The sequence below is a fragment of the Emys orbicularis genome, chromosome 9, assembly GCF_028017835.1.
Source record: "Emys orbicularis isolate rEmyOrb1 chromosome 9, rEmyOrb1.hap1, whole genome shotgun sequence".
In the NCBI taxonomy this organism is placed as follows: Eukaryota; Metazoa; Chordata; order Testudines; family Emydidae; genus Emys; species Emys orbicularis.
This window is the reverse complement of record NC_088691.1, coordinates 57,670,466-57,691,919: the sequence shown is the minus strand read 5'-3', so window position 1 is coordinate 57,691,919 and position 21,454 is coordinate 57,670,466. Positions and strand designations below refer to the sequence as shown.

The 21,454-nt window shown below is 46.7% G+C and overlaps 1 protein-coding gene across 1 annotated transcript in view; it reads left to right on the top strand.

Annotated features, from left to right (window-relative positions):
- The first annotated feature begins 239 nt into the window (after positions 1-239).
- The window catches only part of NGEF (neuronal guanine nucleotide exchange factor), an 82,898-nt gene continuing 61,683 nt past the window's right edge, over positions 240-21,454 (top strand). Inside the window, exons 1-2 of the mRNA XM_065411005.1 lie at positions 240-516; positions 3,257-3,377. Coding sequence (XP_065267077.1) covers positions 240-516; positions 3,257-3,377 — 398 coding nt within the window. The remainder of the gene's footprint in view (positions 517-3,256; positions 3,378-21,454) is intronic.

Below are 21,454 nucleotides of genomic sequence, written 5' to 3'. Positions count from 1 at the left end.
CTTGGAAGATGTGGGATGGCCCCCTTAATCACAATGGACCAAAAAAAAAAAAAAAATCAAGGCAGGTGGCAAACTCTATCATCGTAGAAGGATGGTGCACTTTGATTTCTGAATTAAGTGGAACTTTCTGTTTTTTGTTTGTTTGTTTGTTTCTGATTCTAAAACAGAGAGATCTGATGGAGTCTATGGAGGTTACAGGTCTGCTGCCGTTCTGTTCCTAAACGATCATATCTGTTGTCATGGAGACAGAAGAACTGGAAGAGGTGGAAAGGCATTGCAGAAAAGCAACCAGTGGTGTCAAAAAGGGCAGTTTTCAGCAGACAGCCTCACAGCCTGGTGTGAATTCTGAGGATGAGGAGAAGTCAGAGGGTGCTGACCATGTGACCCAGGACAGTGAGTCACAGACTCACTACATTGCCATTCAAAGAAATTCCAAGTATTATCGGTCCATGAGGCTACGGACCAGACAGAAAGAGAGGAATAACAGAGAGGGGACGAATGCTAGGCATGCTGTAGGTGAGTACCAGACCCAGAAGTCACTTCTCTTCCTTTTTCCACTGCAATTGGGAATGATGGGAAGAGAGGGAGCTGGCCAGTGGGGTGGGAGCTCCTGGTAGTCAACACTAGAGAAAGTGGGGGATTCCAGAACTCTTGTTTGAGCACCAGTCCTTGCCCATCTTCCACAACAGGAATTTCAGTGCCAATAGATTACTAGTAGCTAGACTGGAACTGCCAAATAGCTGATTCTTTAAACACGTTCTCATTGCAGAGAACCTGAGCAGGCTTGGAACCCATGTTCCGCCTCTCTGAGGGGGGGGGGGGAGTTTAAGCAGGGAAGGCCACGTGGCAAGCAAGGAGGGAGCCAGTTCGCAGGATCACACAGTGAGGACGGAATGGAGAAAGCGAGACCTGTACAAAAAAAGAATTGCGCAGCGCATTGGGGGAATCAACAGAGCGAACAGGAAGGCAGAGTGGCCAGAGATACCTGCTCCAACATATACATTATATTCTAGATGGACTGAGTGTGAGACAGGCCACGGAAGACTTCTACTCTGTCATCCAGCAGAGGAGCACACTGCTCCATCCCCAGCAAGTGAGCCATGCTTCCCCTGCCAGCATAACGGTCATTTCCCACACCCCCAAACAGATGCCTGGGGGATTCTCTCCAGAAAGTGGGCATCTTCTGCTTTCCCAGACAAGGGGCCCTCCTGACTCCATCAGCAAAAGGGCTCATTCTGCCCTGCACAGTGTCCAAGGAAAGTTCCTTCCCTTCTCCAAGCCAGCTTATGAGCAGACAGCACGAGAGCAAGGAGCTGCTGCTTAATATTCTGCTACTGTTCTCAATGAGGTTCCTGGACAGACTGTCTGTATCCAACGCAGACCTCACTTCCACCCTGTCAGTACAGCAGCAGAACGAGCTCAGAGCGGTTTTCTCTGCATCTCCTGCTTACCCACCACCACGTCACTGCAGCAGAACCAGCTCAGAGGGGGGCATTGCTCCTGCACACCCATAACATCATTGCGCCGGACCAGTGTATAGAATGGCATCTCTTCTGTTTCACCACAGCACCACTGCAGAAGGACCAGCTCAGAGCAATGCTGCTGTATTACGTGCCTGCTACAGCATCAGTGCAGTCTGACCTGCTCAGAGCACTGTTGCTCTCCTGCATGCCCTGCTCTCCTGTGTCATTCCATTGCTGCAGTAGGATCCGCTCAGAACGGGGCTTTTCTCCTGCACACCTGCAACAATAGTTCAACAGGGTCATTCAGAGCAATGTCTCTCTTCACCAGGCAACGCAGCAGGATTTGCTAGGAGCAATACTTCTCTCCCCTGCATCACTGTAGCAAGCCCAGCCCTGAGCTATAGTTTCTCCAGTCAACTGGGATGACATAGCAGCTCTCCTACTTCTCCTTCACCAAGACGGATGCCATTCTCTCACAGCAACTGGGCAGCGTATGCTTTGACACAAGCCTCAGTCTCATAACAGGAACCTCTTCTCTCAGCATTTGCTGAAGTACCTGGAAACAAGGAATGGGTGAGCTCTTTTATCTTAACTTCAAACCCACTTGAATAGCACGAGTCCAAAAGTTTGACTCAAATGTTAATCTGTTCACATTGCACTAAGGAAAGACTCTGAAAGAAAGAAGAAGAGAAAGTAAGAGAAATCCAGTGAAAAAAGTAGGATGGAATACAGAACAGGAAGAAAAATCCAATTTGAAAAACAAGAAGTGAGAGCAGAGAATGGGAATGAGAGAAAAACAAACCTAAAGAAAACTAAACCCAGCATAGACAATGGCCTAGTTTTGGGGGTGATCCTAAGAGATAACATAAGCTTTCCTTTAGCTAGCAAAAGAGGTTGGATTTTGTAACCAAGCTCCTCTGGCAGTGGAAGAGCGCTTAAATGAGAGGAAAGAAAGGTATGAGAACTCAAGCTAGTTTTGTGAACCCCCAGAAACTGTGCCACAGGTTAGCAAAACCTTGGACTTCAGCCATTCCTTATGGAGACCCAGTGGCATCAACCAGGAGGGCATCTCTGAAACATGCTTCATTTAGGGCCTGGACCTGTACTCACCGAAGAGTGAGAGTTTTGCTACTGATTTAAAGTGGGAGCAGAATTAGGATTTAGTGCAAAGAAAATCAAATAGAAAATATCCAGCCCCCAAAAGTGAGATGCACCCTTCCCTTTCTGTGATCGCCGTGGTGAGCCATGAACTTGATTGGGATTTCTACCACAGCTTTCGTTCCCTGTAAAAGCCACTCCTGCTCCTTCGAGGGAAAGAGGAGGAGCAATTAAAGGTAAAGCTGCTCCTCCTATTGAAAGTTTACTTCATTTATCTTTCAATAAACTGAACTCTTCAATTTTGTGCCTGGAAGGAGAGAGGTACTAAGGTCCTGGCATGGCAAAACAGATACCAGCACACCATAGAAGTGCACAGTTAACCCTATCTCCCTAAAATAGTGGAGATGAAAGTCACTGGCTGCTGGGGGCAAAGTTTTCAGTGGTTAGAAGCCCACTTACATGCACAAAAATGCATTTGTATGTCTACATTCATTTTCTCATTTGATTGCATACACAATTGGGGTAAATGCACGCGTAATCATCTGCAGGCAAGTGTATGCATATGGACCTCAAGCCTGCTCGTTTGAAAAGTTGAGTCTTAGGAATCAAAATGCAGCCCATTCTCCCACCTCCTTCAATGCAAACCAGTTGTTACCTGGAGTACATGTAAAGATTGTCCCTCTTTTCTGTCATAGCTTCACTCAAAAATGGAGACAGCAGAAGCAAACTTCTGAATGTGAATGTATTATCTCGCAAGGGACCCCCAGTATCAGTAAAATCTGAAGTGAAAGCCTTGGAAGAACAATGTATACAAAGGTAAGGAGGAAAGCAAGAGGGTGGTGAGGATTGCCTAAGCTGAACAACAGGGAAGCAATGTCAGAGCTACCAGGCAGAGAGAATACTGTTTCGGAAAGGGACTGGGCAAAATTATATCCACCAATTCATCTCATCTCAACTTAAACCGCAATGCTGTTTTCATCTTTAAAAATTATACCCATCTAGCACCTAAAACTTTTATGCCAAAACTTTATCAGCATGAGTTTGGAGGCAAAGGGTGAAGGACAGGAGGGGTGGAAAGAGAGAAGAAGGGAGTGAGGAAGATGGAAAGGAAGAAGGGGAGAGCTCCTTTCGGGTGGCATTCATTTTGCCTTTGCAACGCTTAAAAAAAAAAATAGCTTTCCACCTTCTTCAGTTTTCTTCGAGGTACAACATGGTATCATCAAGAGCTGGTAATAGAGTTTTGTACTAAGGTACACCTATTTGCCCTAAATCCTCACCTATGGAGGTAACATAAAGGTCTTGATCCTGCAAATCTTTCTTCAGTGCACTGCAGAGAGGTGAAGGTTGACAGACTCCATGATAGTGTGAGCAGACACTGTGTGTGGGCACAAGTAAGGTTGAAGAATAGGTGCAAGTCCTCCACAGAGAGTGAAACCTCCACTCTGAGTCCACTCCCTTACGTGCGCGCGTGTGTAGACTTAAGTGGGATCCTTAGCATGCAGATGAGGAGCTTAGCTATGCATACTCCTCTTTTGCCTCAGTTCTGCTGCTAGGCAGGAAGAAGGGGTGGTTGCAGTGCAGGACACTCAAATACAGGATCATGTCCCCTGCACTCTCTGTCCTTTTACATTGTGTTTATATGCACGATACTGAGTCCAAACCTACATTGTCAAGAATCAAGCCCTGAGACTTAAATACCAGATGCATTACACCGGGTTGTGTGGTGCCACTTATGGGCAAATGAGTATCAATGAAAGATTCTTTCCAACAACTTTACCTAGGACAAGGACTCCAATAAAGAGTTTTAATGCCTAACAAATAAATCAGTCAAATCATATTTAAATTAAGTAAATTGTCCTGGCTGGCACTGGGTGTTCTTTGGCATTAAACTGAGCACTTGAAATCAGACAGCTGCAGTATGCTGGAGTGTTAAACCCATCTGCCTTCCTTTTCCTCTCCCACTGGCGTAATCCTGGCTGTCAGCCTCTGACGTCCTGACACTGCCAGTTATGCAACTATACAGCATGCAAATTATGGTCCTAACTCTGGAGTCAAGAACAATGAGCTACTTCCTGTGAACCAAATTTAATATGCTGGGGCTCGCAGAGCCTGACAGGTCAGTACAGGTTACAAGTCATGTGTCTACAGAAAGCAGGCAGTGTGATAGTGCTGAGGAAGGATCATATCTACTGCAATTGGGCAGAGAGATTTGGCATAGAGAATAAGACTCGAGTTTAAGCTCCTAAACTGAGCCCCTGTCCTTAGCTTCCCTTCCATAAAGACAGCTGTAATTTACAAGAGCACCACTGGAAATATTCACTTTGGAATAACTACAGGAATCTGGGGATATCACTTATCTCCAGACATCACTATTTTTACCATTTTACCTTGGAAAAGAGCTAGTTAAGAAGCCTAAAATGTTATGTACAGTCTAGGGAAGTGTAGAACATCTCACACCTAATATCTTACAGAAGAGAAAAAGTTGGTGCCTGTCAGCTAAGGTGTAGTATCTGAGAGAAGGAGGCTGTGGGCCTGGATAGCAGGGATGCTTCCCACTGGAGCAGTTACATAGCCCCATATGGTGCCTCGGGGGATGCAGCACCAGGTTGCTGGTGGCAGCTGCAGCAGCTGGGCTGCTTTCTTGTTACTTTGAGCAGTGACATCAACACTGCAGCATCTGTGCCAGCACTGAGGCTGGGCAGGCACAAGGGTTTTTTTTTTTTTTTTTTTTAAAACATGGATTAAAATAACCAAAGTCTGCAGATTTATCAAGGAATATGTGTGGAATTTACAACCATGGCAGCTATTTCACAGCACACAGCAACACAACATTATTATTCAGGACAGGGCGTGAGGAGGAATCCTATAGCCAATTGAAATCACAGGGGGAATTTGCTACAGGTACAGTAGGAATAACCTATTTATTTGATCTTGATTTGGGCAGGACCTTGGCCTTAACACCCTGTTCTGGGATTCTTAATAACCACAAGTAGCAAAGACCTTGGTATTATATCTCATTCAAAGCATAGCAAATTGTGCTACAAAAATGCTTAATAAAATTAATTAAAATAATAAGAGTGGTTTACTGACCACAAACACTGACAGTGATGGTTTTCGGGGTACCCAGAACTGTGAGTTACCTTGTTACTTCCTACCTCCAGCATGAGGGAGTCTTGCTTGTGCTTAGCTGGGTATCAGTTCCCTAACATCACCAGTCTCTTAGCCACTCAAACACTCCTCTGGGTTATGCCAGCCCTTTGCCTTGCAATTTAATAGGTGCACCCCAGTCCCTTTGAAACATTCCCTGTGATATGCAGCCCCGACACTGGCTACTCACAGATATACCAGGCCTTCTGCCCCCAAAGGAACAGTATGCACACCAGCTTGTAAGATTCAAATCAGGATCAGCACTGTACTTAACTCCACCGCCCTGAGATATATTTATAGTGAAAACCAGAGTAAGTTTATTGTAAAAGATTCAAGTGATAGTGACTAAGAATATTGGAAACAAATGGTTACATACAAAACAAAACCATAACATGCTTTCTAAACACTAAACTAGCAGGTTAACCCCCTGTCTAAAGAAGCTTAACAAACCCAAAGTTCTCTGCAGCATTTTCAAGCAAGGTTGGCTGAGATCCTGTTTTCATGAATAAAATATGCTGTCCATTTATTCCGTAAGTGCAGGATGAGGGGGGGTGTTATTTCCCTCTTAGATATACCCCTAAAGTTTATTGTCTTTGTACACAACCAGAATACCTCCCTCCACCCTCTAGCTTGTTTTTTCCTGTTTGCTCCTTTCTTGTTGACTTTGTATGTAACTAGGCATCTATTTTGTTAGTTTACAATGCTTAATTTACATCCTGACACAGAGCTACACATTCCTTCCCACCTATTTTTCATCTTTGCTGGTGACTCCTACCTTGATACAGACTTTAAAACATATTTTCAGTTTACATACATAACTCCTTACATAGTATCCATACATAGATTTCACAAGGATATTAAGGTCCAGTGTGACATTGGCTTTCATTTAAGAGCCCACGTGACATTCTTTGGTGAATTTGAGTGTACATATCAGAACCAAGATATTCCTATAACCCCTTTGCCAGTTAGCATTCAGGGGTTCTTGGGTCACACTGACTTTCGGAAACATTAAATTAAATAAATCCGACGATGTTTCAAGTTTCCTCAGATATTTTTAGTGTTACACTGGGGGTCTCTTCTATTCCTGTGTACTTAGCACACAGAGGAGGGAGACTACACAGAAACATGAGTTACCATTACTGAACTAGAAGAGGCTCACAAAACAAGAGCAGTCCTCACAGAAGGACCAAGGTTTGCCATCTGGCCTTCCCATTCAGATCATTAACCTCCTCAGCTACCCCATTCTACACCCTTCTCAAGCTCTCGTCTACCTATAATTCTTCCTGAGTGCTTACTGGCTCCACCTAGTTCTCGCCAGCCTCCCCTCTCTGGGCCTGCCAAGCGCTCTTTGCTTCCTCTCAATCACTAGCCTTGCAAGATATAGAACTTCAGGTCCTTTTGCTATAAGCCCCATGCTGCCCGCTCTCAGGGTCGGCGCAACCCATTAGGCGACCTAGGCGGTCGCCTAGGGCGCTACAGTTTGGGGGGCGGCAACCGCGGCGGTATTTCGGTGGCGGGACCTTCCGCCGCCTCTGTGGGGGGCGGCATTTCAGGGTGGGACCTTCCGCCGCCTAGGGCGGCTGAAAAGCTGGCGGCGCTCCTGGACATAATAGAGCTCAGCTCCTTCTGATACCGCTTCCTGTTCTCTATGGTACCACTGCCATGGTACCAGAGGGAGCTGTACTAAACAAAAGCACCAGGTGCTTCTCTCCTCCCCATAGTTTGCTGTTGTGGACACTAGCACAGCTCTTCAGCTGGAGATAGTTGTGGTGCTGATCAAACAACATTGCCTGATGCTACCTCCATCTGGGTTCCCGTTCACACAAACTTTTCAAATATCAGCCTCTACATGAGCATCCCATAAATAGACCAGCAGATAGAGCAGTTATTTGAAGATGGGAGCCATCTAGTTTGCATCTTTCCTTTATCATCAGCTAATAAGATGCTGACCCAGATACTTAACAGAATTAATTGTAACAACAAGGGGGAAGGAACACAAAGCAAAATAGGGAAAGAATTGGTTAATGAATATTTAGATAATTTAGATGTATTCAAGTCAGCAGGGCCTAATGAAATTCATCATAGGGTTCTTAAGGAACTAGCTGAAGCAATATCGGAATGGTTAGCTATTATCTTTGAGAACTCCTGGAGGACAGGTGAGGTCCCAGAGGACTGGTGAAGGGTAAACATAGCATCTATTTTTAAAAGGGGGAACTAAGAGGATCCAGGGAATTATAGACTGGTCAGCCTAGCTTCAATATCTGGAAAGACACTGGACCAAATTAAACAATCAGTTCAAGAGCATCTAGAGGATAATAGGGTTATAAGGAATAGCCATCATTGATTTGTCAAGAACAAACAAATCATGCCAGACCAACATAATTTCCTTCTTTGACAGTGTTACTGGCCTAGTGGATGGGGGGAAGCTGTAAACATGATCTCTCTTGATTTTAGTAAGTGTTTTGACAGTGTCCTACATGACAGTCTCATAAGCAAACTAGGGAAATGTGGTCTAGATGAAATTACTATAAGGTGGGTGCACAACTAGTTGAAAGGCTGTACTCAAAGAGTAGTTATCAATGGTCTACTGTAAAACTGGGAAAATGTATCTGGTGGGGTCCCACAGAGGTCAGTCCTGGGTCTGTTACTATCCAATATTTTCATTAATGAGTTGGATAATGGAGTGGAGAGAGTGCTTATAAAAATTTGTAGATGACACCAAGCTGGGAAGAGTTGCAAGAACTTTGGAGGACAGGATTAGAATTCAAAATGACTGAAACTGCCCTCCCTCTTGGGGTTAGGGCGCCCTCTCTTGGCAGCATCAGGGATTATGTCCATCAGTCATTCTACTTTGCGGCCACACAATCACCCAGATATGAGTTCAGGTCTCCAAAAAAGAGGAATTGACACACCACCAGTCAGCTTGTTGCCCCAGCCTCCTGGCTAGGGTACACAGCAGACACTAGGGCTCCAGCCCTCCAGGTGCAGGCACAGCACTTCACCACTCTATGGCCCTCTGCCTCCTGGCTGAGGTGGACAGCAACAATTAGACAGTCAATGTCGCTGGCCTACCAGCCTAAATGTTAGCGTGCTGCCAGCCCCGCGCATGCAGCTAGGGTTAGGAGGACCTGGGTCCACCCTGCTCCACCAGGACCCTAGCAGTGGCAGGTGATCACGCCACTGGGCTGGCGGGGAAAACATGTGGTTGCTGCCTCGCGTCCCAACAGCACAACTGGACCAAAATCTGGTTTTGCTGAGCTACTTCCTTCCTACCAGTTCCTGCTGTCACTGCTCCGTCACTGCTGGGATCTGGCTCTCTATGTCTCAGTCAGGCAGGCCTTCCTCTGGTCTCTCCCCAGGGTCTTCTGTCTCCTGGGGCAGTGGGTTGCCTTTTCTCCACACTGCCAGTCACGGGATCTGTTGAGGGCTCAGCTCCCTGGGATGGCTTTCTGCCACCTTCCCTGGTCTGGCCTCAATTGAGCTGCAGGGCCCTATTCTTATACTTCCTGTCCCGCCCCCACACTTGGTTGGCAGCACACACTAATACCCCACTCTGCCTCACTACACAGTCCTTAACAAGTTGGAGAATTGGGTCTGAAATCAACAAGGTAAAATTCAGTAAAAACAAATGGAAAGTACTACACTTATGTGGAAAAATCAAATGCACAAATCCAAAATGGGCAATAACTGGCTAGGCGGGTAGTACTGCTGAAAAGGATCCGGGAGTTACAGTGGATCACAAATTGACTAGGAGTCAAAAATGTAATGCAGTTGTGAAAAAGGCTAATATAATTCTGGGGTGTATTAACAGTAGTGTTGTACATGAGACATGGGAGGTAATTGTCCTGCTCCTATTTAGCACTGGTGAGGCCTCAGGTTGAGTACTGTCCAGTTCTGGGCACCACACTTTAAGAAAGATGTGGACAACCTGGAGAGAGTCCAGAGGAGAGCTACAAAAATTATAAAAGGTTTAGAAAACTTGACCTCTAAGGAAAGGATAAAAAATAATTGGGCATATATAGTCTTAAGAAAAGAAGACTGAGCAGGGACCTGATAGACTTCAAATATGTTAAGGGCTGTTATACAGAGGATGATGATCAGTTGTTCTCCATGTCCATTGAAGGTAGGATAAGAAGCAATAGGCTTAATCTGCAGCAAGGGAATTTTAAGTTAGATATTAGGAAAAGCTTTCCAATTATAAGCACTAGAATAGGCTTCCAAGGGAGGTTGTGAAATCCCTGTCACTGGAGGTTTTTAAGAACACGTTAAACAAACACCTGTCAAGGATGGTCTAGACTCTAGGCACACTTGGTTCTTCCTCAGCGCAGGAGGCTGAACTAGTTGACTCTCGAGATCCCTTCCAGCCCAAGATATCAACAGAATCATAGAAATGTAATTTAATAGATTCTTGTAATGGCACAATGACACTACTACCTTCCATTTTCCCATTGAGCTAGAATCTAGAAATTTGATACACATTAGGTGCCGCCAACTACAAGGGGAAAGTAACAAAATGTGAAATTTCACCTTGTCATACCTCACCACAAGGTTACCAGTCTAACAAGATACTTAAACTAGATTATTTCTTTGTTCATGCTGGATATGAAGCCTCCAATTTTGAGAGAGAAAGGTTAGCTGAGGTAATCAGTTATGTTTGTTAGATCTCAGCCAACACAATTGTCAAAGGCACTGCAGCAGCTAATAAGGATAGAGCCACCTCTGTCTGAAAGGTGGACTACTATCAGCTCATTTGTTTATGTGCACAGACACACACACGACAAAGAATAAACATGATAACATAGAATGGTACAAAGTGTTTTGGGACATGATTTTGGGTGGGCCACATCACTCACATATGATGACTCTGAGAGGCTGATACACATCATCCCAAACACATGTTGATAAAAACCTTTATAACTGCACCATCCTGATTTATGTATGTGTCCCATATTTTTACAGAAACAATATACAATTTTTTAAAGATGTTTTAAAATATATATTTTTCATATCCCTCCATCTGGACAACCTCAGTGCCTAGCAAGTTTAACTGGACATACTTGCAGGGAATGGAAAATTAAAACTAATAAATTTTAAATATCTAAAAGTAGCTTTTCTAGACATAAAAAGGCCATAACTTTAAAGTATAATATTTCAGGATCGGACAGAGCTAGAAGCAAGTGGAAAGCTTCTTTTGAATAGAATAAAACTCCTGTTTGTAGCATGCTGCATGGTCACACAATATCAGACCTTAAACTTACAACTGGGGAAGGACTGAATATTGCCCATACTCAACCTTGGGCCTGTATAATTTTTGTAGAAAGTGCAGGGAGAAGGGAGGGAGGGAATTCCTTATTTGGGGGGGAAAGGAGGAAACATTTCTGAGGTATTTTTTTAAAATGGTGTCACTTTGAGCTTGATAAGTTTATGGAGGGGATGGTATGGTGATGAGATTGCCTACAATGACATGATAGGGCAGTAGATGGGGAAGGCTATGAATTACTACAGCACTTACTACAGAGGGGGGAAGGGATAGCTCAGTGGTATGAGCATTGGCTTGCTAAACCCAGGGTTGTGAGTTCAATCCTTGAGAGGGCCACTTAGGAATCTGGGGCAAAATCAGTACTTGGTCCTGGCTAGTGAAGGCAGGGGGCTGGACTCAATGACCTTTCAAGGTCCCTTCTTCCAGCTCTAGGAGATAGGGTATCTCCATTTAAAAAAAAAAAAAAAAAAAAAAATTCTTTCCCAGGTGTTTGGCTATTGGGTCTTGCTGACATGGTCAGGGTTCAACTGATCACCACATTTGGAGTCAGGAAGGAATTTTCCCCCAGGTCAGATTGGCAGAGACCCTGGGGTTGTTCTTTTTGCCTTCCTCTGCAGCATGGGGCATGGGTCACTTGCTGGTTTAAACTAAAGTAAATGGTGGATTCTTAGTAACTTGAAGTCTTTAAATCATGATTTGAGGACTTCAGTAACTCAGCCAGAGGTTATGGGTCTATTACAGGAGTGGGTGGGTGAGATTCTGTGGCCTGCAGTGTGCAGGAGGTCAGACTAGATGATTACAATGGTCCCTTCTGGCCTGAAAGTTTATGAGTCTATCTAGCTGCTCAGAAATGTGGGGTGCTACATGCTAGATCAATCCCTGGAGAAACTGGCTACTTGGCAGAGTGCAGGCGAGTCAAAGGAACATTATAAGCAATGTTCCCTCTAATTTTTTTATATCCATGTGCGGAATGAATTTTGTTATGTGCACCAATATGGAGGTGATGTGTGGTGGGGGTGGGGCCAAGGGGTTCGGAGTGTGGGAGGGAGCTCAGGGCTGGGGCAGAGGGTTGGGGTGCGGGGGGGGGGGGATGAGGGCTCCAGCTGGGGATGTGGGCTCTGGGGTGGGGCTGGGAATGAGGAGTTTGGGGTGCAGGCTGCCCTGGAGCTGGGGCCAGAGGACTCCCCCCCAGCCCTTTCCCCACCAGCAGCAGCTCTGGAAGAGAGGTGCTTCTCCCCACCAGCAGCAACTCTGGGGCCTGGGGAGAGGCCCACAGTAGCCCTGCATGCCCCCAACTTGCTCCCCTCCCCAGGCCCCAATGACTGCACGCCTGCGCAGCCCTTTATAACCTGCTGCGCGGCTTAGACGGAACTTAGATTATAAGTACAGTTCATCACATGTCTACATGGCAGATGTAAAACTTGTCTAGACAAACAGTGAGTTTGTGGTAAGCTGAGGTGTAAATCTACCCTGCACTAGACTATGACTTGCATTTGAAGAAGTGAGGTTCTTACCCACGAAAGCTTATGCTCCCAATACTTCTGTTAGTCTTAAAGGTGCCACAGGACCCTCTGTTGCTTTTTACAGAGTAACTGTTCACATGGACCGTGCTGCCATGCACTAAGAGCTACCCAGCACACTTTAATCTACTCTTGTTTCAAAGCAGGGTAGATCAAAGTGCACTATGGATCTTTTAGTATGCACCAGCAGGCTCCACAGGGACACTTAGTGCCCAGCAGGCTAGTGCTGGGTAGATTTACGCACTAAAGACTGACTAGACAAAGAAACAGAATCATTTCACCTGTGACTGACATGCAGTCATCTCCAAGTGCACAACAACAATTTTTAAAGCACTTTAAAATCATAGGGACACAGGTCTGGAAAGGACCTTGTGGCTTATTGAGTCCATTCCTCTGCTATCACAGGCAACCCTGTCATATAATCGCATTCATAAATGTATCAAGCTCCATCTTAAAATTAGTTCAGTTTCTTGCTCCCACTACTCCTTCTGAGAGGCGCTCTCCCTCCCAGCGCTCCGGGGCTGGGAGGACTGTGGTTAGAAACTTTCCTTCTGATTTTCAGTCTAAATTTTTTCATGGCTAGTTTATAACCATTCGTTCTTGTGAAAACATTGTCCTTTATCTTAAATAGTTATTGGCCCTCTCTGGTGTTTACCCCCTTATGTATTTACGGAGATCAGTCATAACCCTTCCCCTCTCATCCTTCGTTTTGCTAGGCTAAACAAGTTAAGTTCTTTTAGTCTCCTCTCATAGGCTCTCCATTAGAGCTGAGTGAATAACTGATTTTTTGGTTCAGGGTCTGAAACAGAAGCTTCAGTGCCAATAGCAGTAAATTCAGATTTTAACATGTTACATTTCCTGCACCTAGTTGGAGTTACTCAAGGAGCATGTGCATTCCTTCCCTAATGACACCATATTCTAATTCCTATTTTAACAAAAAACATTTATTTAAAATAAATAAAACCCATTAAAAAAAAATAAAAGACTGCCAGTGAAGCCTGCAAGCATATTTAAGCCAACGGGAAACAAAAATAAATTAGTAATAAAGTTGACAAAAAAGTCAGCTCCAAAAGAATTTAGGAAAAAACATTCAAACCATCTTCCTCCACATAAAGCCTTAGTAAAGAAGTGAGCCATGCATCAGACCCTGAAGATCAACATACATAAGTGTTGCAGGGTTGATACTCCCCATCGTAGGTAGGGTTGCCAGGTATCCAGTTTTCAACTAGAATACCCGGTCGAAAAGGGACCGTGGTGGCTCCTGTCAGCAGTCTCCATGAGCGGTGGGTAGGGGAGGCTGGGCTGCTCCAGCCAGGCGTGGCCCCGCCCACCCTCCCCCTCCAGGGGCTGGGGCCACACCACCTGCCTTCCCGGGGCTGCGGTGGCACCGCATGTTCTCCCTCCCGGCACGCCTGAGCTGGGGAGGCTGCAGCGGCACCACGCGCTCTCCCTCCCAGTGCTCCGGGGCTGGGGGGGCTGTGGGCACTAGGCAGCCTAGGGCGAGGGCCAGCAGCCACAGTGGAGTGTCTCTGGGTTTGGGGGGGTGCGGAAGGAGCGGTGCCTCAGATGGAAGGGGTGAGGCTCCGGGCTAGCCTCCCCCACCCAGCAGTTCACATGCCCCCCTGGCAGGCTCCCTACCTGGCTCCGCACGGCTCCCGGAAGCAGCGACATGTTCCTTATCTCCGAGGCGGAGGCATGGCCAGGGGGGCTCTGTGCGCTGTCCCTGCAGCTCCCATTGGCCAGGAACCGTGGTCAATTGGAGCTGCGGGGGTGGTGCCTGTGGGCAGAGGCAGCACGCAGAGCCGCCTGGCTGCACCTCTGCCTCGGAGCCGAGGAACATGTCATCGCTTCCAGGGAGGTGCCCGAGGTGAGCACCACCTGGAGCCCACTCTCTGCTTCCCCTCCTGCATCCTAACCCCCTGCCCCAGCCCTGAGACCCCTCCCAGAGCCTGCACCCCACACCTCTTCCCACATCCCACACCCCTGCCCTGAGCTCCCTCCCACACCCAAATTCCCGCCCAGAGCCTGCACCCAGCACCCCCTCCCACAACCCCAGCCCCTGCCCCAGCCCTGAGCCCCCTCCTGCACCCCAAACCCCTCATCCCCAGCCCCACCCCAGAGCCCACACCCCCAGCTGGAGCCCTCACCACCCCCACATCCCAATCCAATGCCTGGATCCCCCTACCGTACCCTGAACCCCTCATTTCTGGCCCCATCCCAGAACCCGCAGCCCCAGACCAGAGCCGGTATCCCCTACCACACCCCAACCCTCTGTCCCAGCCTAGAGCCCCTTCCCACACCATGAACCCCTAATTTCTGGCCCAATTCTGGAGCCCACACCCCCAGCCGGAGCCCTCACTTCCTCCCGCACCCCAACCGCCTACCCCAGCCCAGTGAAAATGAGTGAATGAGGGTGTGTGAGGGAGGATGGAGTGAGTGGGAGGAGAGGGGCCTCGGGGCAGGGGCAGGGCAAGAGTGTTCAGTTTTGTGTGATTAGAAAGTTAGCAACCCATTGCACAAAACCGAACACTCCTGCCCTGCCCCTTCTCCGAGGCCCGCCATGCACTCACTCCCTCTCCCCTCCCTCTGTCGCTCACTCTTCCCCACCCTCATTTCCCAGCCAATGAGAGCTGTGGAGCCGGCGCTCAGGGCAGGGGCAGCATGCAGAGCCCCCCAGCCAACCCTCCACCTAGGAGCCAAGGGACATGTCACTGCTTCCGGGTGCTGCGCGGAGCCAGGTAGGAGCCTGCCAGCCCCGCTAACTGGTCTTTTAACAGCCCGGTCAGTGGTGCTGACCGGAGCTGCCAAGGCCCTTTTCAACTGGGCTTTCCGGTCAAAAAACAGACTCCTGGCAACCCTACGTAGTGGCCAGAGTCCATGAGGCTGCCCTTGTCCTTAGGGTGGCGAGGCCTAGCAGCCAGTGTCCTTGGTCTCAGGCAGTAGCACCCAATGTTCACAGTCTCAGGCAATGGTGCCTAGTATCTTGGGCAGTTGCCACACCCAGCTAGGGTGACCAGACAGCAAATGTGAAAAATCGGGACAGGGGTTGGGGAGTAATAGCAGCCTACATAAGAAAAAGACCCAAAAATCGGGACTGTCCCTATAAAATTGGGACATCTGGTCACCCTACACCCAGCAGCAGGCGCAGCAGCGGGTAGGAAGACCCAGGTTCACCCTATTCCATTGAGTCCCACCTCCTGGGCCCTATGGAATCAGTAGTCCTGGTCATAGGTGCTTGAACTAGGGGTGCTGGGGAAGCTCCCATACTCCTTGGCTTGAAGTGATTTCAATAATATATGGGCTTTAGAGTTTGGTTCACTGGCTCTCAGCATCCCCACTATACAAATTGTTTCAGCACCCAAGTTCTGGTTTCAGGTTCAGGTTCCAACCTCCACAAACGTGTTCCCTGGGCCACTTCCTGTGATTCCAGTTCCGGCAGCTCTGCTGGGGGCAGCAGCCATCTTTCTCCCTCTGTCTCCGTGGTTAACTGCGGGTCCTCAGTGGACTCGGCATCTTTAGCCTCCGCGGTCTGGAACTCAAGTGGCTTCCTGGCTGGAGCCTGCAGCGTGTGTCCGCTCTCTTCCTCAATCAGCCCAGACTGAGCTGAGCTGCTTCCTTTTATATCCTGGTTTCAGTTGGAGCATGCCCAGCAAGGGTGAGAGCGTGTGACCCCCTGAGCCCCCAGTGAATGGTCAACCCTTGCTGGGCTAGTGTGGGATTGATACACCCCATCACAGTAAGCTTTGTTGGATCTACAGAGAAAATTAGGTTCAGAAATGAGGGCTCACAACAGAAAATGCCCTGTGTTACCATGCCCCTCCTGTACCCAGTATCCACATCTGAGGGCTGCTGCTGGCAAAAGTATTCCTGCTAATCTCTATTTTTAGGATAGCATGTAAGGAGGGAGGACTATCACAAAGATAACTGCAACCCAGATCACATAGCAATTATCAAACTGATGACGCTCCCAAGATTATTGAAAATGATAGTATATTTGCGTTTGGCAAGAGCAAAGAAAGTAGAACCCATTTCAGTAAATAAAGAGAAAACTAGATTGTGAGAGCAAGACATTTTGGCGGGATAATGTGTAGTTATGGCTATTCAGAGCAATGGGAATGTCAGTGTTGCATATGGTTACAGTCCAAAATCTCCCTAGAGAAAACTTTTGTGGAATGTTTTCTTAGCTTGCAGGCCCCTATTCCATTTTTTCCTGAGTGCCTTGAGTAGAGCAGGATGCCTGGAGTGGATCTGAGAGGGAGGTCCTTGTACCTGTAGTCTTCTGGTCTCTGATTTGATTATTTCACTAGCTACAGACAATGAACAGAGAGCCTATGATGCCCATTACTATAATATCTGACTGCTCACAAATATTAATTAATTTATTGTCACGACACCCCTGTGAAATGAGAGGATATTATTATCCCAATGTCACAGGTGGGAAACAGACACAGAGAAATTCAGGTCAAAGTATCCACTTCTTTTGGATTCCCAATTTGGGTGCCTAGCACCTGATTTATCAGAGTAGTTAGAACTTTATATGTTCAAAGCACAGCTCCCATTGACTTCAGTTGTGGCTATGAGTGCGCAGCACTTCTGTAAATCAGGCCCCAGGGCATGCAGTCAGTCACCAAGAAAATGAGGAAGATGCAATCAGTGAAAAGTTTGGTTTAAGTGACTTGCCCAGCATCAGATAGGAACTGTGGAACAGGCAAGTACAGAAACCAGTTATCCAGGGCAGAATTCAATGGAAGTAACCTTGACATCATCCCTTCTCTTCCTGTAATCCCCTGCTATATTCACTACACACCTTCCAACTTCAGCAACAAATGAAGCAGGGGCCTTACAGACAAGTCTCCTTTACTACTCAACCCTGCCTCATCCCCAGGGCAGGTCCAAGTGGTATGGAAAAATTAGCATGTGACCATGTTATTTAAATACTGTCTGAATGCATATGCTCAAAGGGGCCAAATTAAGGTTGCACAGACATCCTTAATTCTGGCATTTCCTAACTGTTGACTGCTTGACTTTTGCATCCTTAATAATGTTCTTATTGTTTGCAGGTAATTTCCTAGGTTTTAAAAAAAGCAAACTGAAAAGCCAGAAATTCTATGACTAGGTTATGTACACACTCTATTGTGTGTCAGCTGAGCTGACATTTTTTGTGTTTTGGAATGACCCAAAACAATTTTTTTTCAAAATTTTCATCAAATCAAAAAAGTTGGAAAAAGTTTGTTTGGGGTCAAATGAAACGTTTCATTTCAAAGGTTTTTTTTAAAAAAAATCTTTTTTTAAAAAATGTAATAAAATTGAAGTAAAATTCAAAACAAAATGTCATTTCAAATAAAAAAGTTGAAATGTTTAAACTTTTTTGGAAATTTTTCCCACTGACAAACAATTTGGCAAATTTGACACAAATTTGCAAAAGATTGTCATTAACCCAAATCTGAATTTTTTTGGCAACAAAAGTTTCATCCAAAAAAATTTCTTCTAGGTCTATATTATTGCATCACAGGGAAACCTCCTCCCCCCCACCTGGCTCTTTTTCTTACTCCCATTCACTTCACCTAGCCAGTCTCTACCTTTCAGGCTTCTCATCCCAGTCTCCCTGATCATCAATTCATAGTCTGACCGCTTGGGATTCCCCATCCCAGTCTCTGCCCCCCAATTCCCACTCTCCTTGCCAGGCCTTCCCCCCATAACCCTGTAGCTGTTTCTCCCAGTTTCCTTGCTTAGCCAGTTCCAGTCCCGCCCCCTGGCTCTTCAAGGTGGAGAAGAGAGAGATTGGATGGTTTCCAATCACATCCCACACCCACTCACATTCCCAGTCTCTTTCCCCAGGCTCCTCATCCAATCTGTGTCCTCTATTATCCCCTGCTCCTGGTCCCAGTCTCTTTGCCCAGCCAATCCCAATTCTCCCCCTGGACACTGGCTCCTCGTCATTTCTATCTCTCCCCATCTCACCTCCTTCCCTCCACCTCACTGGTTCTCAGTCCCTGTCAAGGCTGTATCCCTACTTTGAACTTTAGGGTACAAATGTAGGGGCCTGCATGAAAACTTCTAAGCTTATCTACCAGCTTAGCTCTGGTCCGCTGCCACCATCTTAAGAATTCCCTCCCTGGGAAGCCTTGAGAAACCTTTCACCAATTCCCTGGTGAATACAGATTCAAACTCCTTGGATTTTAAACAAGGAGAAATTGACCCTTCCCCCCTCCTTCCTTTCACCAATTCCTGGTGAATACAGATCCAAACCCCCTTTGGATCTTAAAACAAGGAGAAATTAATCAGGTTTTTAAAAAGAAGGCTTTTAATTAAAGCAAAAGGTAAAAATCATCTCTGCAAAATCAGTATGGAAAATAACTTTACAGGGTAATCAAACTTAAAGAGCTCAGAGGAATCCCCTCTGTCTTAGGTTCAAAGTATAGCAAACAAGATAAGCACTTTAGTAAAAGGTACATTTACAAGTTGAGAAAACAAAGTAAATCTAAGACGCCTTGCCTGGCTTTTACTTACAATTTTGAAATAAGAGAGACTTGTTTAGAAAGATGGGGAGAACCTGGATTGATGTCTGGTCCCTCTCAGTCCCAAGAGCGAACAACCCCTTAAACAAAGGACACACACAAAAACCTTTCCCCCCCCAAGATTTGAAAGTATCTTGTCCCCTTATTGGTCCTTGGGGTCAGGTGTCAGCCAGGTTACCCGAGCTTCTTAACCCTTTACAGGTAAAAGGATTTGGAGTCTCTGGCTAGGAGGGATTTCATAGCACTGTACACAGGAGAGCTGTCACCCTTCCCTTTATAGTTATGATACGCCCCCCAAATCACAGATAGTGTTGGACTTCCGGTTCCACACTGGCTGTGATTTCTTCCTGGAGCTTTAGGAGAAAACAGAGTTAATAAAACACATGTACCTTTAGACATACTACTGATTATATAAAAACTAACAATATGTTTTATTTTAAGAACAATTGTTAACCAGTTAACTCTGGGAAACTTTCCCGGGAGAGTGCATCAGCCACTTTGTTAGAAGCTCCCGAAATGTGTTGTATTTCAAAATCAAAATCTTGGAGAGCTAAACTCCACCGAAGAAGTTTTTTGTTATTTCCCTTGGCGGTATGAAGCCACTGTAGCGCAGCATGGTCTGTTTGTAGTTGGAACCGCCGTCCCCAAACATATGGGCGTAGCTTTTCCAGTGCGTACACAATGGCGTAGCATTCCTTTTCGCTGATTGACCAGTGGCTTTTCCTCTCAGACAGTTTCTTGCTGAGAAACACGACAGGATGGAATTCTTGATCCGGTCCTTCCTGCATTAAAACTGCTCCCACGCCTCGCTCGGACGCATCTGTGGTTACTAGGAACGGTTCGTCAAAGTCTGGGGCCCTTAGCACAGGGTCAGACATGAGTGTTGCCTTAAGCTGGTTAAAGGCCTTTTGACACTTATCAGTCCACTGAACTGCATTTGGCTGTTTCTTTTTGGTTAGGTCTGTCAGCGGGGCGGCGATTTGGCTGTAGTGTGGTACAAATCGCCTATAATATCCGGCCAAGCCTAAGAAGGATTGGACCTGTTTCTTTGACTTTGGAACCGGCCACTTTTGGATAGCATCCACTTTGGCCTGTAGGGGATTTATAGTTCCTTGACCCACCTGGTGCCCCAGGTACGTCACTCTGTTTTGGCCTATTTGACACTTTTTAGCCTTAACAGTTAGTTCTGCCTGCCGGATGCGCTCGAAGACTTTTTTCAGGTGCTCCAGGTGTTCTGTCCATGAATCAGAAAAAATGGCCACATCATCGAGGTAGGCAACTGCAGATTCTCCCGATCCTGCTAGGAGACCATCTACAAGTCTTTGGAAGGTGGCGGGTGCATTTCGCAACCCGAAAGGGAGTACATTGAATTCATACACCCCTGCCTGGGTGACGAAGGCTGACCTTTCCTTGGCGGGTTTATCTAGTGGTACTTGCCAGTACCCTTTGGTTAAGTCTAAAGTAGAGATGAATTGGGCATGTCCCAATTTTTCCAATAGCTCATCTGTGCGTGGCATTGGATAGTTGTCAGGACGAGTTACAGCATTTAGCTTACGGTAGTCCACGCAAAAGCGTATTTCCCCATCTGGTTTGGGAACTAGAACCACTGGAGATGCCCATGCACTGGTAGAGGGGCGGATTATACCCATCTGTAGCATGTCCTGGATCTCCCTTTGTATAGCCGCTTGGGCATGAGGTGACTCCCGGTAGGGTGGGGTTCTAATTGGGTGAGCATTACCTGTGTCAATGGAGTGGTATGCCCGTTCGGTCCGTCCTGGAGTGGCTGAGAAAATCGGTGCAAAGCTTGTGCACAGCTCCTTTATTTGCTGTCGCTGCAGACGTCCCAGGGTCATGGAGAGGTTCACCTCTTCCACGCCACCATTCCTTTTTCCTTCATAGTAGACACCTGCAGGCCACTCCGCGTCATCAGTTTCCTGGGCTGTAAACTGGCAAACGTTTAATTCTCTAGAATAAAAGGGCTTAAGAGAATTAACATGGTATACCTTAGGCTTTATGTTGGAGGTGGGGGAGGCTATGAGATAGTTAACAGCTCCTAGGCGCTCCTGGACCGTGAATGGTCCTTCCCACGACGCTTCCATTTTATGGGCCTGGAGCGCCTTTAAGACCATGACTTGGTCTCCTACTTTGAAGGACCGTTCTCTGGAATGTTTATCATACCAGGCCTTTTGCTCTTCCTGAGCATCCTTTAGGTTTTCTTTAGCAAGGGCTAAAGAGTGTCGGAGGGTGTTTTGTAGGTTGCTTACAAAGTCTAGAATGTTAGTTCCTGGAGAAGGCGTAAACCCCTCCCATTGCTGCTTCACCAACTGTAATGGCCCCTTAACCTCGCGGCCATACACAAGTTCAAATGGCGAAAACCCTAAACTGGGATGTGGTACAGCCCTGTAGGCAAAAAGCAACTGCTGCAACACTAGGTCCCAATCATTGGAG